Source organism: Danio aesculapii, chromosome 16 (genome assembly GCF_903798145.1).
Source record: "Danio aesculapii chromosome 16, fDanAes4.1, whole genome shotgun sequence".
Taxonomy (NCBI): Eukaryota; Metazoa; Chordata; class Actinopteri; order Cypriniformes; family Danionidae; genus Danio; species Danio aesculapii.
Window position 1 is genome coordinate 54,501,573 of NC_079450.1, and position 16,827 is coordinate 54,518,399.

The 16,827-nt window shown below is 40.3% G+C and overlaps 1 protein-coding gene across 2 annotated transcripts in view; it reads right to left on the reverse strand.

Annotated features, from left to right (window-relative positions):
* The window catches only part of adcy3a (adenylate cyclase 3a), a 56,368-nt gene that overhangs the window by 25,518 nt on the left and 14,023 nt on the right, over window positions 1-16,827 (reverse strand). The window contains exons 3-10 of one of the 2 annotated variants that reach the window (XM_056474844.1): window positions 12,777-12,907; window positions 12,197-12,308; window positions 10,058-10,185; window positions 7,432-7,590; window positions 5,139-5,304; window positions 4,113-4,229; window positions 2,286-2,428; window positions 491-652 (exon numbers count right to left, since the gene is read on the reverse strand). In XM_056474844.1, coding sequence (XP_056330819.1) covers window positions 491-652; window positions 2,286-2,428; window positions 4,113-4,229; window positions 5,139-5,304; window positions 7,432-7,590; window positions 10,058-10,185; window positions 12,197-12,308; window positions 12,777-12,907 — 1,118 coding nt within the window. Of the gene's footprint in view, window positions 1-490; window positions 653-2,285; window positions 2,429-4,112; window positions 4,233-5,138; window positions 5,305-7,431; window positions 7,591-10,057; window positions 10,186-12,196; window positions 12,309-12,776; window positions 12,908-16,827 lie in introns of both variants that reach the window. The other variant, XM_056474843.1, reaches the window with a different exon arrangement.

Below are 16,827 nucleotides of genomic sequence, written 5' to 3' on the forward strand. Positions count from 1 at the left end.
AGACAATGCAGAAAATACACAGCGAGCATCAGTACAGCAATACAGGAATAATGTCATGTGATCGTAATGTAAAGTAAACAATTTGAGCTTTAGTTAGCGGTGCAGTATGTAAGTCTGACACCCAGTGGTTGAACTAGGTATTACACTCCTGGATCAAAACACATGCAAGTGCAGGTTGCCAGATTGACGACACCAACAGAAGTGAGTCTGACTATCGAGCCTAAAGGCTGATTTAAATCGTGTTCTACATCAAAGCAACAACACACGATAGGAGGAATATTTTCATAGTGTGAGTCTATCTATCTATGTTTGTGTGTGTGTGTGTGTGTGTGTTTCTGTCTGTGTGTGTGTCTGTATGTCTGTCTATGTATGTGTGTGTCTGTTTGTGTGTTCTTTAAAATGAGCAGAAACCCTGACATAGACGTGTGTGTGTGTGTGTGTGTGTGTGTGTGTGTGTGTGTGTGTTTGTGTGTGTTAATATTTAACTGACCAGGGGTCGATGAGGGCCTCCATGACAGCAGTGAAGAGTAAAACCACACACGAGCAGCTGAACGCGGCGCCGCTCTGCTTCTCCTTCTCCACTGAGAAGCGCGTCTCCAGCTCGGGGTCGGTGAAGCGCAGGGACAGACGGTTGGTGTACTTCCCTTTCAGCCTTTCAGAGCACACAAACACACACACACACACTCATCACTCACATCCAGCCCAATGAGCACTTTATCAACGGCTACGTTTACAAGGACATCAGTGATCAAATTATTGGTAACTAGGCATGGGATGATAACCGGTTTACTGCGGCTTGGAAAAGTCAAGCTTTTAAAACCGCTGCAGTGTTCTGTTACACCGTTCATCCAGTTATATGTGTGTTTTCTTTTACCAACTATTTGATTGTGTTTTTAGGGCCCTCCCCATCAAAAGCTTATAAACCCACATCCCAGCATGCTCTAGAGCTGAACAGCGCAGTGACTTTACTTTATATCCAAAGAAAAGAAAGATCTTCAAAGATACGTCTTTACAAGATGTACAGAAATCAGTGATTTTGAAACTAATGAAGACAGCAGAAGTCAATGATTTATTTGAATTATTTAGCCTGACATGTTTACTGCTCCAAAACATTTGAAATGTTCCTTTATTGTGTTCAACTGGAGAAAAAAAAGTCGTTTTTACCCAGAACGTACACTCACCGGCCACTTTATTAGGTACACCTTACTAGTAGCGTGTTGGACCTCCTTTTGCCCTCAGAACTGCCTTAATCCTCCATGTCATAGATTCAACAAGCTACTGGAAATATTCCTCAGAGATTTTGCTCCATGTTGACATGATAGCATCACACAGTTGCTGCAGATTTGTCGGCTGCACATCCATGATGTGAATCTCCCGTTCCATCACATCCCAAAGGTGCTCTATTGGATTGAGCTCTGGTGACTGTGGAGGCCATTTGAGTACAGTGAACTCAACCAGGCAATGTTTCTCCAATCTTCTATTGTCCAGTTTTGGTGAGCCTGTGTGAATTGTAGCCTCAGTTTCCTGTTCTTAGCTGACAGGAGCGGCACCCAGTGTGGTCTTCTGCTGCTGTAGCCCATCCGCCTCAAGGTTGGACGTGTTGTGTGTTCAGAGATGCTCTTCTGCAGACCTCGGTTGTAACGAGTGCTTATTTGAGTTACTGTTGCCTTTCTATCAGCTGGAACCAGTCTGGCCATTCTCCTCTGACCTCTGGCATCAACATGGCATTTGCGCCCACAGAACTGCCGCTCACTGGATATTTTCTCTCTTTCAGACCATTCTCTGTAAACCCTAGAGATGGTTGTGCGTGAAAATCCCAGTAGATCAGCAGTTTCTGAAATACTCAGACCAGCCCGTCTGGCACCAACAACCATGCCACATTCAAAGTCACTTAAATCCCCCTTCTTCCCCATTCTGATGCTCGCTTTGACCTGCAGCAGATCGTCTCGACCATGTCTACATGCCTAAATGCATTGAGTTGTTGCCATGTGATTGGCTGATTAGAAATTTGCGTAAAAAAGCAGTTGGACAGGTGTACCTAATAAAGTGGCCAGCGAGTGTAAATGTTCATATGTTTTTGTAAAAAAAATGTATTAAAAACGTTCAAGGATTTAAGATGCTGATGACCATTAAATGCTTCATAACAGTCTTGTGAAAAGGATCCATGAGCTTCACTCAAAAATGACTTTTTCTGCTTGTTCAAACTACCTAAAACAACACAATTCTTAAGCTTTTAGAGGTGCTATTTAACTGTTTTAAGTTGAATCCACTTGAATGGCACTTACGCCTGCACAGTTTCTCTCTCCAGCAGAGCTTCATTGAGGAGTTTATTGAGCTCCTGTTCGTTCTCCTGAGCGTCGATCACTCTCTCCGCCAGATCTCGCAGACGCAGGCGACGCCGCGGGTTCGGGAACGACGGGTTCACCACCTACAAATACACACACAAACATTCATATCAGAACACACACACACACAATATATGACCTGCACCTCTCACCTACCCCCCAAATCACTAAAGATGCACCAGCCACAAACCAGAGCCGTCATACAGACCCGATTTAAAGAAATAGTTCACTCAAAAATTAAAATGTCATCATTTACTCAGCTTTAGGAGTCTCTTTCTACCGCTGAACACTGAAGAAGATGTTTTGAAGAAAGCTGAACACCATTGACTTCCATACTATTTGTTTTTCTTACTATGGAAGTCAATGGTATGTATTCATTCATTCATTCACTGATTTTCTTTTCAGCTTAGTCCCTTATTTATCAGGGGTCGCCACAGCGGAATGAACCACCAACTATTCCGGCATATGTTTTACGCAGCAGATGCCCTTCCAACTGCAACCCAGTACCGGGAAACACCCATTCACTCGCATTCACACACACACTCATACACTACAGTCAATTTAGTTAATTCAATTCACCTATACCGTACGTGTTTGGATTGTAGGGGAAACCGGAGCAGCCGGAGCAACCCACACCAACACGGGGAGAACATGCAAATGCCAAATGTTGGTTAGGACAAAAACTCCTTTTAATATGGAGAATATCCCTTCTATTGCATACTTTTACTCAGAACACGACTTAAATCATCATTGAATCAGCCTTTATAGTCAGGCTCGCTACTGTTGGTGTCGTCAATCTGACAACCTGCGCTTGCATGTGTTTCGAACCAGACGTGCAATACCTAGTTTAACCACTGGGTGTCAAACTTACATCAGGGTTCATACACATTTTTATTACAAAAATTCCAGGACATTTCCAGAACTTTCTTTTTATGATGTAATGTTTACGTATGCATGGTGAATAATAAATAAAACAATGCACGTTTAAATTTATTACAGCATATCATAAAACACGCAACAATCTCTTTAGTTTTAATTTACTTTTATATTTATGTAAAACAGATGATGCTTGCACAGCACTAATGATGTGAGACCATGTTTTTGGTCAATAAAAAAGAAGTCAAAACAACTAACCTCCTTTCCAGTGTACAGATATTTGTCAAACTAATTTTACATGATGGTAATAGTTTGTTAAAATAGTACTAGTAGATAAATCTATTTCATTGTAAAGCCGCGATCTCACTTCACTTATCGCTCTATAGACTGCTTCACAGGCATGCGAATGCGGCAGACCAGAAACGCAAGCACGTGCGACAAGCTTCGCATTTCACTGCATTCGAAACTTCAAGCTTGGTGAATTCTTACCTGCTAAATCACATCAGGTGATTGCGTTAGACAATTGAAGATAACTTAAAATAAGAAATTTAAAATATGGAGCAATTGCTCACTTATTAACGTCTAATCATATTGTTTAATACCACCCTTTTTCACAGCGATAACAAATTCGCAAGCACAAGCTCCAGTGTGACCGCAGCTTAAGTCGCTTTGAACAAAAACGTCTGCTAAATGACTAATGAAAATGTAATTTCCATGACTTTTCCAAAACCTTATGGGTTTTTCTGTTTTTCCAAAACTTTCCCAGGCGAATGCCAAAATTCCATGACTTTTCCGGGTTTTCCAAAGCCATATGTACCCTGTTACATACTGCACCTTTAAGTAGTAACTGAAATGAACGTAAATCAAATATATCATAAAGAATCAGTTTACCCGTGTGTCGAGCTCTTCTGGATCCTCCGGTGTGGTGCAGGCCGTGTGGACGCTTCCGTTACACTCCGTAGTGTTGATCAGCAATGGAGAATTACCGTTAGACGACGTCACTGAAAGCTTCTGGAGAAAAACATGACACTAGCTATGTTTCCATTCAAAGATGCAATTTTCAAAATGTTGGCATTACCTATTATGCGCCTTTTAACAAGATGGAAAATAAGTCTTCAGCTCAAAATACAGCACAAATAATGCTTTAACACTCTCTGAAACTGACCCTTTTAAGCTTTCCAGATTGTCAATTCATTTTGGTGACTGTCGCTTTAAATTCAAATGAGATTGTGCTCTACTCAGAAGAGGGCGGAGCTACAAGTGCCTGCGTGTCAGCATAGTGGCAGGTTAAAAACAGTGTGCTTCTGACATTATCTTCAGCAGGTCAAACTCTAATAACGGATGGCTGCTTCTCACTCAGGGCTGTTTATGCAAATGAGGGAGAGATGATCACTAGTGGGCGGGGTTTTCCCCCTCTGATGACTCATACAAAGGGAGAATGTCAATCAAAGTGTTTCTTTTTATTAAGTGTGATTATTATAAATAGAATTGATTAATTTTAACCATTAGAGGCGGGCTTTATTCACACGTATATTCACATGACTATGGTTAAACTATGGGTGGGTCGTTATCGGCGTTAACACAAGACTCTTTTCGGGCGATAAAAAAATATTGCTGTTAATCTATTCTCAAAGTTGGGTTGGGAGCTGGGTCTATTCTACGCAAGCTATGATGATTTTCACTGTGATATTTAAGCGTGGATGTATACCTGGCTGAATTGTACTGTAGGTGGCGAGAACGAGTCTTCGAACCTGTGTGTATTCCTACTGTGAAGTGACGTGCTAACATGGATGCAGTTCACTAATCTGACTAAAGTCATAACTGAACTGAGCAGTTCCAAAAAAGACACATGGAAACATGACTGATGAGAAAAAAATGCAAGATTGGGAGATGAGAGCGGTAAGATGGGACACTCACTACTCCGTTGATGCCATTTTTGCCCACAGGCCCCTTGGGAAGGACCACCAGGTAGGTTTCGATGCCGCGCTCCTTCAGGTACTCGCAGCGGTCGCCTCCGTTCCCCGGCTCCACGTCAAACTCCCCGTGCAAACACTCCAGGGTGTTCTGGGAGATGTGCACTCGCCTGTCGGACACACCACAGATTCAGAAACAGCTGAAGTCAGAATTATTCGCCCTCCTGTGAATGTTTTTCAAATATTTCCCAAATGATGATTAACAAAGCAAGGAATTTTTCACGGTATTTCCTAAAATAAATCCAGTCATCTTCGTCTTGAAGAATCCCCCCTTCCACCCCTACTCCTCCCCTTATCTAATAGTGCGCCACGGTGGCCCTGTGGGTAGCACTGTTGCCTCACAGCAAGAACGCCGCTGGTTCGGCCCTCTCCAGCCGGTCGGCGTTTCTGTGCGGAGTTTGCATGTTCTCCCCATGTTTGCGTGGGTTTTCCCCGGGTTCTCTGGTTTCCTCCCACAGTCCAAAGACATACAACATAAGTAAATTGAGTACTTCAAAACAGCATCCTAAGGCAAGTCTTAGCCAGATATACCTCAGCAGTTCACAAGTAGGGGAGTTCTCGAGATCTACCTGAGCTCAAACTCTCCTCTCGCCCTTCAAACGGGAGGGAGCCCCGAGCTCAAGGATACTCTGAGCTCAGGGCTCTCTCCCAGGACAGCATGCCAAATATGCTTTATTAGCAATCATCAGCTAAGTGTGAACTCTTGAAACCTTTATAAACATGACCCGACACATTAATAAGTAGGAGATGTTATGCATGCTTATGACAACTGTCATTAAGTGTCAGTTATGACATTTTAAATGCAAAGACGACAAGTTGTTTCTTATGACAACCTGACATACACTAAAGCCTGGTTATCTTGGTTACCTCACGCTGTTGTGACAAAGTCCAAAACAGGTTGTGATGTATTTGTTTATGCCAAGTTGTCATAACAGACAATGTCATAATTTTATTCATTCATTCATTCACAACCAGTTTTCCGGGGCTGGGTCGCAGGGGCACCAGTCTTCGGAGAGAACCCCAGACTTCCCTCTCTCCAGACTCCTCCTGCTCCTCCGAATCCCGAGGTGTTCCCAGGCCAGACGAGAGACATAGTCCCTTCAGCATGTCCTGGGTCTTCCACAAGGCCTCCTCCCGATGGGACATGCCTGGAACACCTCCCTAAGTAGGCGTCCAGGAGGCAACTAAAACAGATGCCCGAGCCACCTCAGCCGACTTCTCTCGATGTGGAGGAGCAGCGGCTCTACTCCCGAGCTCCTCCCGGGTGACAGAGCTCCTTACCATATCTATAAGAGTGCGCCCTGCCACCCTGCGAAGGAAACTCATTTTGCCCGCTTGTATCTGAGATTCTTTCAGGCATGACCCAAGGCTCATGACCATAGGTGAGAGTAGGAACGTAGATTGACCGGTAAATCAAGAGCTTTGCCTTTCAGCTCAGCTCCTACCTTACCACAACGGACCGGTACATCCACTGCATTACTGCTGCCTCTGCACCAATCCGCCTGTCAATCTCACGCTCCATCCTTCCCTCACTCGTGAACAAAACCTCAAGATACTTGAACTCCTCCACCTGGGGTACGGACTTTCCTCCATCCTGGAGATGGCAAACCACCTTTTTCCGGTGGAGCACCATGTCCTCGGACTTGGAGGTGCTGATTCTCAGCCCAGCCGCATCACACTGGGCAGCAAACCTCCCCAGTGCATGCTGAAGGTCCATGTTCGATGAAGCCAAGAGAACAACATCGTCTGCGAATAACAGAGATGAAATCCTGTGGTCGCTGAATCTGACCCCCTCCAGCCCAAGGCTGTGCTTTGCGATTCTGTCCACAAAAATTAAGAACAGAATTGGTGACCAACTGTGCACTGGAGTGGAGTCCTTTGCCTTTTGTTTTTGTTTTATCTGCTTTCTGGAACCGTTCTTTGCTGGACTCGAACCCCGTCGTCGCAGTCAACACCTTTCTGCGCCTAAAGTCCACCAACGTCGGTGGCGAGCTATTGGGCAAACTGGTTACAGCGGAAAAGCAGTCTATACGAAGGTAAGCAGTCAGCCGGTAGCGTGAAAAGAAACAGAAGCCGGCGGCGGCGGCATACCGTCTCATAGCAGAAACGAAATGCAGTCATATGTAGCTCTAGATACATAATTCACGCTCTCCAGAAATGTATATGAAGGTACGTTTTCACAATGAGACTGTGTTAACTCGATCAGTAAGAAATAAGTGAAAGCTTTGTTTCTTTACCCTGGTATTCCTCCGGCCTCCATCTTGTTGGCTACAGTCACATCAGTGGACCAGACGTCGTACTGCCAGCGCTTCTGTCCGAGCACACCACCCAAAACTGTCCCCGAGTGAACACCGACACGCATGTCCACATCCGTCTGCGTCTTCTCCCGCACATACCTGGCAACCACATCAATGCATTTAAAAGGAAAGTTGTGAATTAAATCTCTGATGTCCCTAGAGTGTGTGTGTAGTGAAGTTTCAGCTCAAAATACACCACTAGTAATGTTTTAAAACTCTCTGAAACTGACTCTTTTAGGCTTTCATCCTAATTGTGTCATTTTGGTGACTGTCGCTTTAAATTTAAATCAGATTGTGCTCTTTTCAAAAGAGGGCGGAGCTACAAATGCCTGTGTGTCAGCATAGTGGCAGATGAAAAACAGGACAAACATCCTATGCTAATGAGGGACAGATGGTTACTAGTGGGCGGAGCTTTCCCCCTCTGATGACACGTACAAAGTGAGAATGTCAATCAAAGCGTTGTTTTCATCAACTGTAATTATAAAAAATAATAATTAAAAGTTATTACCATTAGAAACTGGTTTGTATATATATATATATATATATATATATATATATATATATATATATATATATATATATATATATATATATATATATACACACACAACTGTGTTTAAACCCATTATTAAAGTGATTTTTGCATAATAGGTCCCCTTTGCACTACATAAAGATAACTGGCAATAGAGTAAAGCTGGATTTTTACTTTCACCTGGTGCCACATCGCGCACTTCCACTGACTGCGCGTGCACCTCTCGAAATGAAAGAGGCTTTTATATCACTGTTGTGATATTCTTTAAAACGACAGGGGGCGGTCAAAAGAAACTGACCGTAAAATCAGACGGATAAAGTGTAAGTAGGAAGTTTCCGGAACTACGTCATATCATTAATGTCATTCAATAACCTTCTTATTTTTATTGTTTTTATTAATTATTTAAATGATTATAAAGGTTTTTAAAACCATTAAAGATTTTTTTTTTATCAAATTTTGATTGATCACTTGCTTTTGTTCATATTTCTGACAGTTCTACCTATTAAAGTTTATTAAAATATTAATGAGTGGAGTACATGGGCTGCTCTACAAATATATTTTATTAGGGCAAGAATAAAAGCACAAAAAAAGCACACTTACTAAAAAATACAGATGTTTTTAGATTTAGCCCGCTCCACAATTCACACATTACTGTCTGGCTAGTTTCTGTCCTCTTCTTACGCTAAAAAAACAATAATGATCCAACATTCCTGACCATTATCACCAATAAAGCCTACAAAACAGTAGCCTAGTGGTACTGCGCGCTGACATGTAGCACCAATGTGCTCACGGCGACCTGAGTTCGATCCCCGGCTCGAGGCCCTTTGCCGATCCTTCCCCTCTCTCTGCTCCCAATGCTTTCCTGTCTGAATTCTCTACTGTCCTGTCATAATAAAGGTGAAAAACCCCTAAATAATAATTATCAAAATAATATATATTCCTTTCCAGTAATCAAAGAAATAATTTGTTCCTTAATTATAGTTTTGTAATTATTAAATTCAAAGTTGTAATCTATACATCAGTGTTAAACCTGTGACTGGTGGAAAAACAGATTTCTGTAATTGTGTACCGGGGTCTCCACTTTTACCATGGCCTCGCTTTGTGGTTTTAACAAACTTATCTCTCAGATTTTTCTAAACTTTAACAAAAACTGTCCTCTTTCCCACGGCTGTTGCAGTTTCTAGGCAAGAATTATTGATCATCTGGTTATCCCTATGATCACGGATCATAAAGATGTCTCAACTGGAACTGGTGTGAGTGTGTGTGGTGCATGACTGGAACTTGTAGTCCATACACCTGCGGATTTGTAGTCCTTATAGTGATCTTCAAGTTTACCAGCGATCTGCCAGGATTAGATCACTAGTGATTGTGGCAGATCTACAGGTGTGAAAACACCCTAAAACTAATCAATTACATTACGCCACTGGTCATGATGATATTATATATGACCAGATTATCCAATCAAAATGCAAGATCGATTATGCGCAGATATTATAGATGGAATATTCTCATATACAGTTGAAGTCAGAATTATTAGCTCCCCTGTATAATCTTTCCACAATTTCTTGGTGATATTTTCAACACATTTCTAATCATAATAGTGTTAATAACTTATTTCTAATTACTGATTTATTTTATCTTTGCCATGATGACAGTAAATAATACTAGATATTCTTCAAGACACTTCTATACAGCTTAAATTGACATTTAAATGCTTAACTAGGTTAATGTTAGGGTAATTAGGCAAGCCATCTTCTAACTAATATTGCTTAAGGGGGCTAATAATATTGACCTTAAAATGGCTTTTAAAAAAGTTAAAAACTGCTTTTATTCTAGCCGAAATAAAACAAATCAGACTTTTTCCAGAAGAAAAAATATTACAGGAAATACTGTGAAAAATTCCTGAATCTGTTAAACATCATTTGTGAAACATTCACAGGAGGGTGAATAATTCTGACTTCAGTTGTATGTTTAAAGCACACTCATTTCCTATTTAAAAAGCCATAATGTGATTAAAGAATCCTCATGACTTACGAGATGGCCTCAACCATGGCCAAACCCATCATGATAGAGCAGGCGGCGTGATCCTCTCGGTAATCTGGAAGGCCACAGATACAGTAATAGCAGTCGCCCAGAATCTTGATCCTCAACTGGTGGTATTTCTGATGAGGAAAGCAAGCATAATATTGATCATCAGCTTGACAGGTTCAAATAAATAGTCAATAGCTAGCTTCAAGTAAAGTGTTAGCAAATACACTGTATACGGATGTAACAATTCGTTATGTGTAGTAAAAACTGAACTACACTGTTCCAATTTACTATGACCTTTTATGTGAAGCTGCTTTGACACAATCTACATTGTAAAAGCGCTATACAAATAAAGGTGAATTGAATTTAATTGTTGGCTTGAGAAAGCTAACATACTGTTATATTACTCTGTCCTCGAAAACAAATCTCTTAGGCCGTTCATGCTATAAAGCCCAAAATTGGTCAAAATGTGCCAATCTCCTCATGCAAATCAAACTTATAGTTTTTGAATAAAAATGTTTTTAAATATTACATTTTAATAATCCAGGCAAATAAAAAAATGATACAAGCCCCAAATTTGGCCAAAAGCTGTGTTCTGCATTAGATTTGGTTCCTATATCTTTTCAGGATTATCAGACTTACAGTTTTCCAATAAATCATTTTTAAGCATTATTTTTTCAAAATACAACAAGCCATAAACTCCACGACTTAAACTCCTTATTTTTTACTGATATGGCAAGCCATTTCTACAAAAAGTCAATTTTTTACTGATATGGCAAATCTTTTTTTACAAAAAGACCATTTTTGACTGATATGGCAAGCCCACTTTACAATAAGTCTCTTTTTTTTTACTGATATTGCAAGCCATTGTTGCAAAAAGTAAATTTTTTACTGATATGGAAAGCCTTTTTTACAAAAAGTCTATTTTTTTATTGATATGGCAGCCATTTCTACAAAAAGTCCACTTTTTACTGATATGGCAAGCCATGTTACAAAGTCAATTTTTTACTGATATGGCAGCCATTTTTACAAAAAGTCTACTTTTTCACTGATATGGCAAGCCATTTTTACAAAAAGCCATTTTTTTTACCTGATATGGCAAGCCATGTTACAAAAAGTCTATTTTTTTATTGATATGGCAAGCCATTTTTACAAAAAGCCATTTTTTTACCTGATATGGCAAGCCATGTTACAAAAAGTCTATTTTTTTATTGATATGGCAGCCATTTCTACAAAAAGTCCACTTTTTACTGATATGACAAGCCATGTTACAAAGTAAATTTTTTACTGATATGGCAAGCCTTTCTTTTTTAGAAAAAGTCAATTTTTTTTTATTGATATGGCAAGCCATGTTACAAAAAGTCAATTTTTTATTGATATGGCAGCCATTTCTACAAAAAGTCTACTTTTTCACTGATATGGCAAGCCATTTTTACAAAAAGTCTTTTTTTAACTGATATGGCAAGCCATGTTACAAAAAGTCAATTTTTTACTGATATGGAAAGCCTTTTTTACATGGATCTCTTTCACAATTATTAAGCATTATATTTTCAATAAAATACATAAAGTCCAAGTCCAGCTTTGACTGATATAGACACATCAGGGTTGATTTATATCACTCATATTGGCAAAATGTTAAGATTTTCTCTAGATTTTTGGTAAATTTTTACGGTTGATCCGAGATTAGTATGGACCACAATGTGACCCGGAACACATGTGACCCACGGATTAATACATTTTTGTTTTTTTGGGGGATAAACCAATATGGATTTTTGGGCCGATATCGATGACCAATAACTCTTAAGATTTGGAGGCCAATAACCAATATACTATAGCTGATAAATATAAATAATTCAAAATATTATATTTTTATACAGAGAACGACTGATTTTATTTAAAAACTTCATAAAAGTTTGAACTGAATAGCCGACTCAAAGCAGCTCTGTACAATTACGTCACCTATTTAAAGATTAAAGATATCGGCCTATTTTTGATATTTGATCGATAACAATAACTTTAAAAATAGCATTTGTCGTTCGATAAACAATATGGCCCCCGATATATCGTACATCCCTACTGTTTTTAACTTGTAGATTAATCCTTGCTCTTGATATGAATCATTATACTTGCAGAATAGTCACTCACCGCCGCGAGCTTGTCGAAACGCGCAAACAGTTCGTTGAGCAGTTTCACCAGTTCCTGCGCGCTGCAGGATGAGGACAGCTGAGTGAAGCCCACGATGTCTGCGAACAGAATACTGCAACACACACACACACAGCAAAACCTGCTTTTAGAAACCAGCCAGTGATATACAATTCATTCATTCATTCACTCATTTTCCCTCAGCTTGGTCAGTTATATATATCAGGGGTCGCCAAAGCGAAATGAACCAACTACTCCAGCATAAGTTTTAAACAGCGGATGCCCTTCCAGCCACAACCCAGTACTGGGAAACACCCATACACACTCACATTCACACACTCATACACTACGGCCAATTTAGTTCATCCAATTCCTCTATAGCGCATGTGTTTGGACTGTGGGGGAAACCATCCTGGAGGAAACCCACAGCAACACGAGGAGAACATGCAAACTTCACACAGAAATGCCAACAGGCCCAGCCCGGACTCGAACTAGCAACCTTCTTGCTGTGACGGCACAGTGCTAACCACTGAGCCACCGTGTCACCCATAATATAAAATAATAGACAATAACAGAAAGTCACCTGACGTTTTCGTGCCGGTACATGTACATGGTGTTGAACTGCTGCATCTCCTTCTGACTGGCTTCTTTCTTCATGTCCTGGAGCATCTCGTCTGCGATGTGTTTGGGCAAAATAGACAGCAGCAGACGCTCCTGTGGAGGACGAATATACAGCTCAAGTCACAATTATTTGCCCTTTTCAAATATTTCCAGAGCAATGAATTTTTCACTGTATTTTATTTTTTCTTCTGGAGAAATTTGTTTCATTTCGGCTAGAATAAAAGCAGTTTTTAATTTATTAAATCTATTTAAGGTCAATATTATTAGCCCCTTTAAGCTATACTTGTTTTGGATAGTCTACAGAACAAACCACTGGTATACAATACAACGTGCCTTATTACACTAACCTGCCTAATTAACCTAATTAAGCCTTTAAATGTCACTTTAAGCTGTATAGAAGTGTCTTGAAGAATATCTAGTCTAATATTATTTACTGTCATCATGACAAAGAGAAAATAAATTATTAAAAACTATTATGATTAGAAATGTGTTGAACAAAATCTGCCCTCCATTAAACAAAAAAGGGAGAAAAAGTTTGTGTTTGGTGTCTCCAGAATGTGTGTGTACATTTTCACACACACTAGTGGTATAACGTAGAGCTGCACGATTCTGGCTAAAATGAGAATCGCCATTTTTTTGCTTAAAATAAAGATCAAGATTTTCTCAGGATTCTGTAGATGTAAAATAAAGGTTAATATGAGTTGGTAATTATTATTGTTTTTTCTCAAACATATGGTAAAACAACAATATTAATATTATGTGTAGGTCTACTGGTTTCTATAAATAATTCTATTCTACTTAGAGAACCTCCCTCTTTGTTCACTGCATTAAAAGGCACCATGTCTTTAGCGGGGTACTGCTAAATGACTAAATGGGTACTAAGTTAAGGCGTAAGTTATCTCTTGGTGTCTTCGTGATGCTTTTCATATGGTGTAACAGCTGCAAACAACTCTGAAATTGTACTTTGCTGTTGCTAGCTACTAGATTGAGTGTCGCTGGCAATGCTTTCAGTTGACTTTTTAGCAAGACACTCCTCATACAGCCGCCTGTGGTGCTTTTTTAGGTGCTGGTTGTTGTATTTCCTCGTGCTGTGGCAACAATTCTGCGACAGCTTTTAGAAAATTACCTGTTTTGTTCGGTGTCTGTGACTTTGAAACCAAAATATTCCCATATTACTGACATGCTGTTTTTCTTTAATATGAATTCATCTATTAATGCTTCTGAAGCGGCAGATGCCATCATCGCGCTTTCCTGTTTGTTTGTTTTGATTGTGGGCTTTCAACATAGTTCGGTTGCGCAATTCTGATTGGGCGGAACAAAAGTGTGCTCACTCAATCGGCCAGTAAGTCACACACAGACGGCAGTCATGCATTTGCTCTGAGTGGAGGAAATTATATAATATTGATTTCATATCGCAGCCTCTTGTGATTAGCTGCAACATTTCAAATCGTGATTGCGATTCGATAAATCGCACAGCCCTAGTTTTCAGGATTGAATTCAGCGATTCAAAGGATTAATAAACATATGCAAATCACCGTCATTTATAATTTATGTTGCGTGGGTGTTGAGATCCTGATCTTTTAATGATTAATCATGCAGCTTACACTGAATGCATTAATACGACTTGACAAGTGACAGAAAACCCCTTTAATAACCTTAGAAACCCACCACGTCCTGAATAACCCACAACAACTTCTTCCGCCATCATTATATTTTACAGGAAAGCCTAAATGCTTTCATACATGTGATTTGAATGAAGCGAGAGGCGATCTCTCTGCGAACGTTAAAATTTAGTAAAGTTAAAAAAACTATTAATCCATAGGTCACGTGTGTTCTGACCCGTAAATCACGGATCAACCGTGATCCGTTACACCCCTAACGCACACACATACAGATGAGCTGAGGAGGAGCACAAACACAAACAGATGAGTTGAAGAGGAACAAACACACAGACACACACACACACACACACACAGGTCAGTATTTTCAGTAAAGCAGATATGGAGATGAAGAGAAACACGAGTCTGTGTGTCTACAGCTGGCATCGTCTCAGGAGGCTGCTCGCCATGGCAACCTACTGCTCTCTGATTGGCTGAAGAGCCGTATCCCAGTAGCCCCTGCTCCTTCATCAGCATTCAGAGAGTTTATGCTTATGCAGTTTAGCTTTTCACAGGCCTGTTCTGCATGCTCTCTCTCACTCTCGCACACACAGTAACTTTTAAAGCGGTGGTCCAGAGTGTATTTTTTAGCCTTGGTTGTGTTTATAAGATGCAAAGCAATGTGTGCTCATGCTTCACTTGTAGAAAAGCACAGTATTTTACTCATATATCTTACTTTGATTATATACAGCTACTCAGCTAACATGAAACCACTGTCATATTTCCTTGTTCCTCTGAAAGGCCCGCCCTCAAGAGGCTCTGATTGGTTAGCTAACATAATGCACTGTGATTCGTGGATCAGCTCCACGCCACCAGGAAATGCACCACACCTCCACAAGCACGCGTTTTAGTGCCGTGTAAACACTGTCAGTCAGAGTAGCTGTAAGCCACATCAGGTTGAGCCTGAATCAGACAGAAAATGAAAAGGATGAAGCTCACGCCTGCTCTCTAAAATAACATCTGACAAGTGTCTTTCACATATATTCGGGTTATAAGCATGTGTAAGTAATATGAAACGTTCACATATTATTTGTGAGTTCATTATATGAGATGTAGAACGCAGAGAAAGCGTCCGCATAGAGAGAAACTGCAGCGCTGCTGAAGATTGAGGCTGTTTACAGCGGTTTTACGGATAAATGTGAGTTTGCAGCTAAATTGTTAGCGGTGCCAAACAGCATTTCCCGTTGTTTACATTCTTGTTTACGTCCTCGCAATAATATACCGTTAAAGCTAGAAACTGTGCATGTAATAGATCAATTTTAACAAATATAAACACTTACAGGTTGTGGCTCACAATCCATAGCTTCATCTGTTCAAGTAGTTTTTAGCTGAATCCAGCACTGAACTTGATTCTGGAAGCTGTTCTTTGTCAAATGCTAGCCATATATTTTAAAATTTCTCTGCAACATAATTAAAATTAAACTGTAAGCACTTCTTTCTTTGTATCGTGCCATTTGGAAGCCCAAATACAGAAACAGAAGAAGCTCTGTGGAAGCACGGTTTGGACGCCATTTTAGCTTCCTCTGCTATAACATTACAGCTGCTCTGGTCATACCCCTTCGCAGCTTAAAGTGACATTTAAAAGCTTAACCAGGTAGGTTAGGTTAATATTAGGCAAATCAGTGTATAACAATGGTTTGTTTTGTAGACAATCGAAAACAAACATAGCCTAAAGGGGCTAATACATACCTGTCAACCCTTCCGTTTTCCCGCATTTCTCCCATATTTTCAGTCTTTCTCTGAAGAGTAGCAAATAAACATTATACGCAACCCATACTGCCGAACCACCAGGGGGCGCCCCTTGCTCCTTAATGTGAGTCTGTTCTGTGATTTTCGTTTTGTTTAGGCATGAAAGCACTTTGAAATAAATATATAAATGGTGGGAATCCCTTTCCTTTTCATTACAGATGCAGTCTCCCCTTCATAGGCAATCCTCGAAACCGTCATATAGCGGTGCGTGACTGTCAGCTGACGCGGTCCATAGTGATAAATAGACGCTGTTTCCCAAACGGATTCAGTGTTGCCACATTGGGCAGGTAGTGAACGTTTGGGCGGTTTTGCAACGGCGTGCCCGCCAGTCCCGGTCTGCCCTTATAAACCAGTTTTGATCTCCCAAAGAGATGCCATAGCCCCCGTTCTTCGCATACATACGCTTAGAACAGTGTAGAAACGCTTATGATCTCCCTCCCCAACACGACATCTCAATCACTCCCCCCCACCCCTGTTTGCTAATGTATTTTCTGCTAATGTATACTATTTATTTTTTATTGGTAAATATTAATAATAAAACATATTACTGACCATTTAACTGTCTATTTACAATGAAACAGCTCCAAATGAACATATTTAGTAATT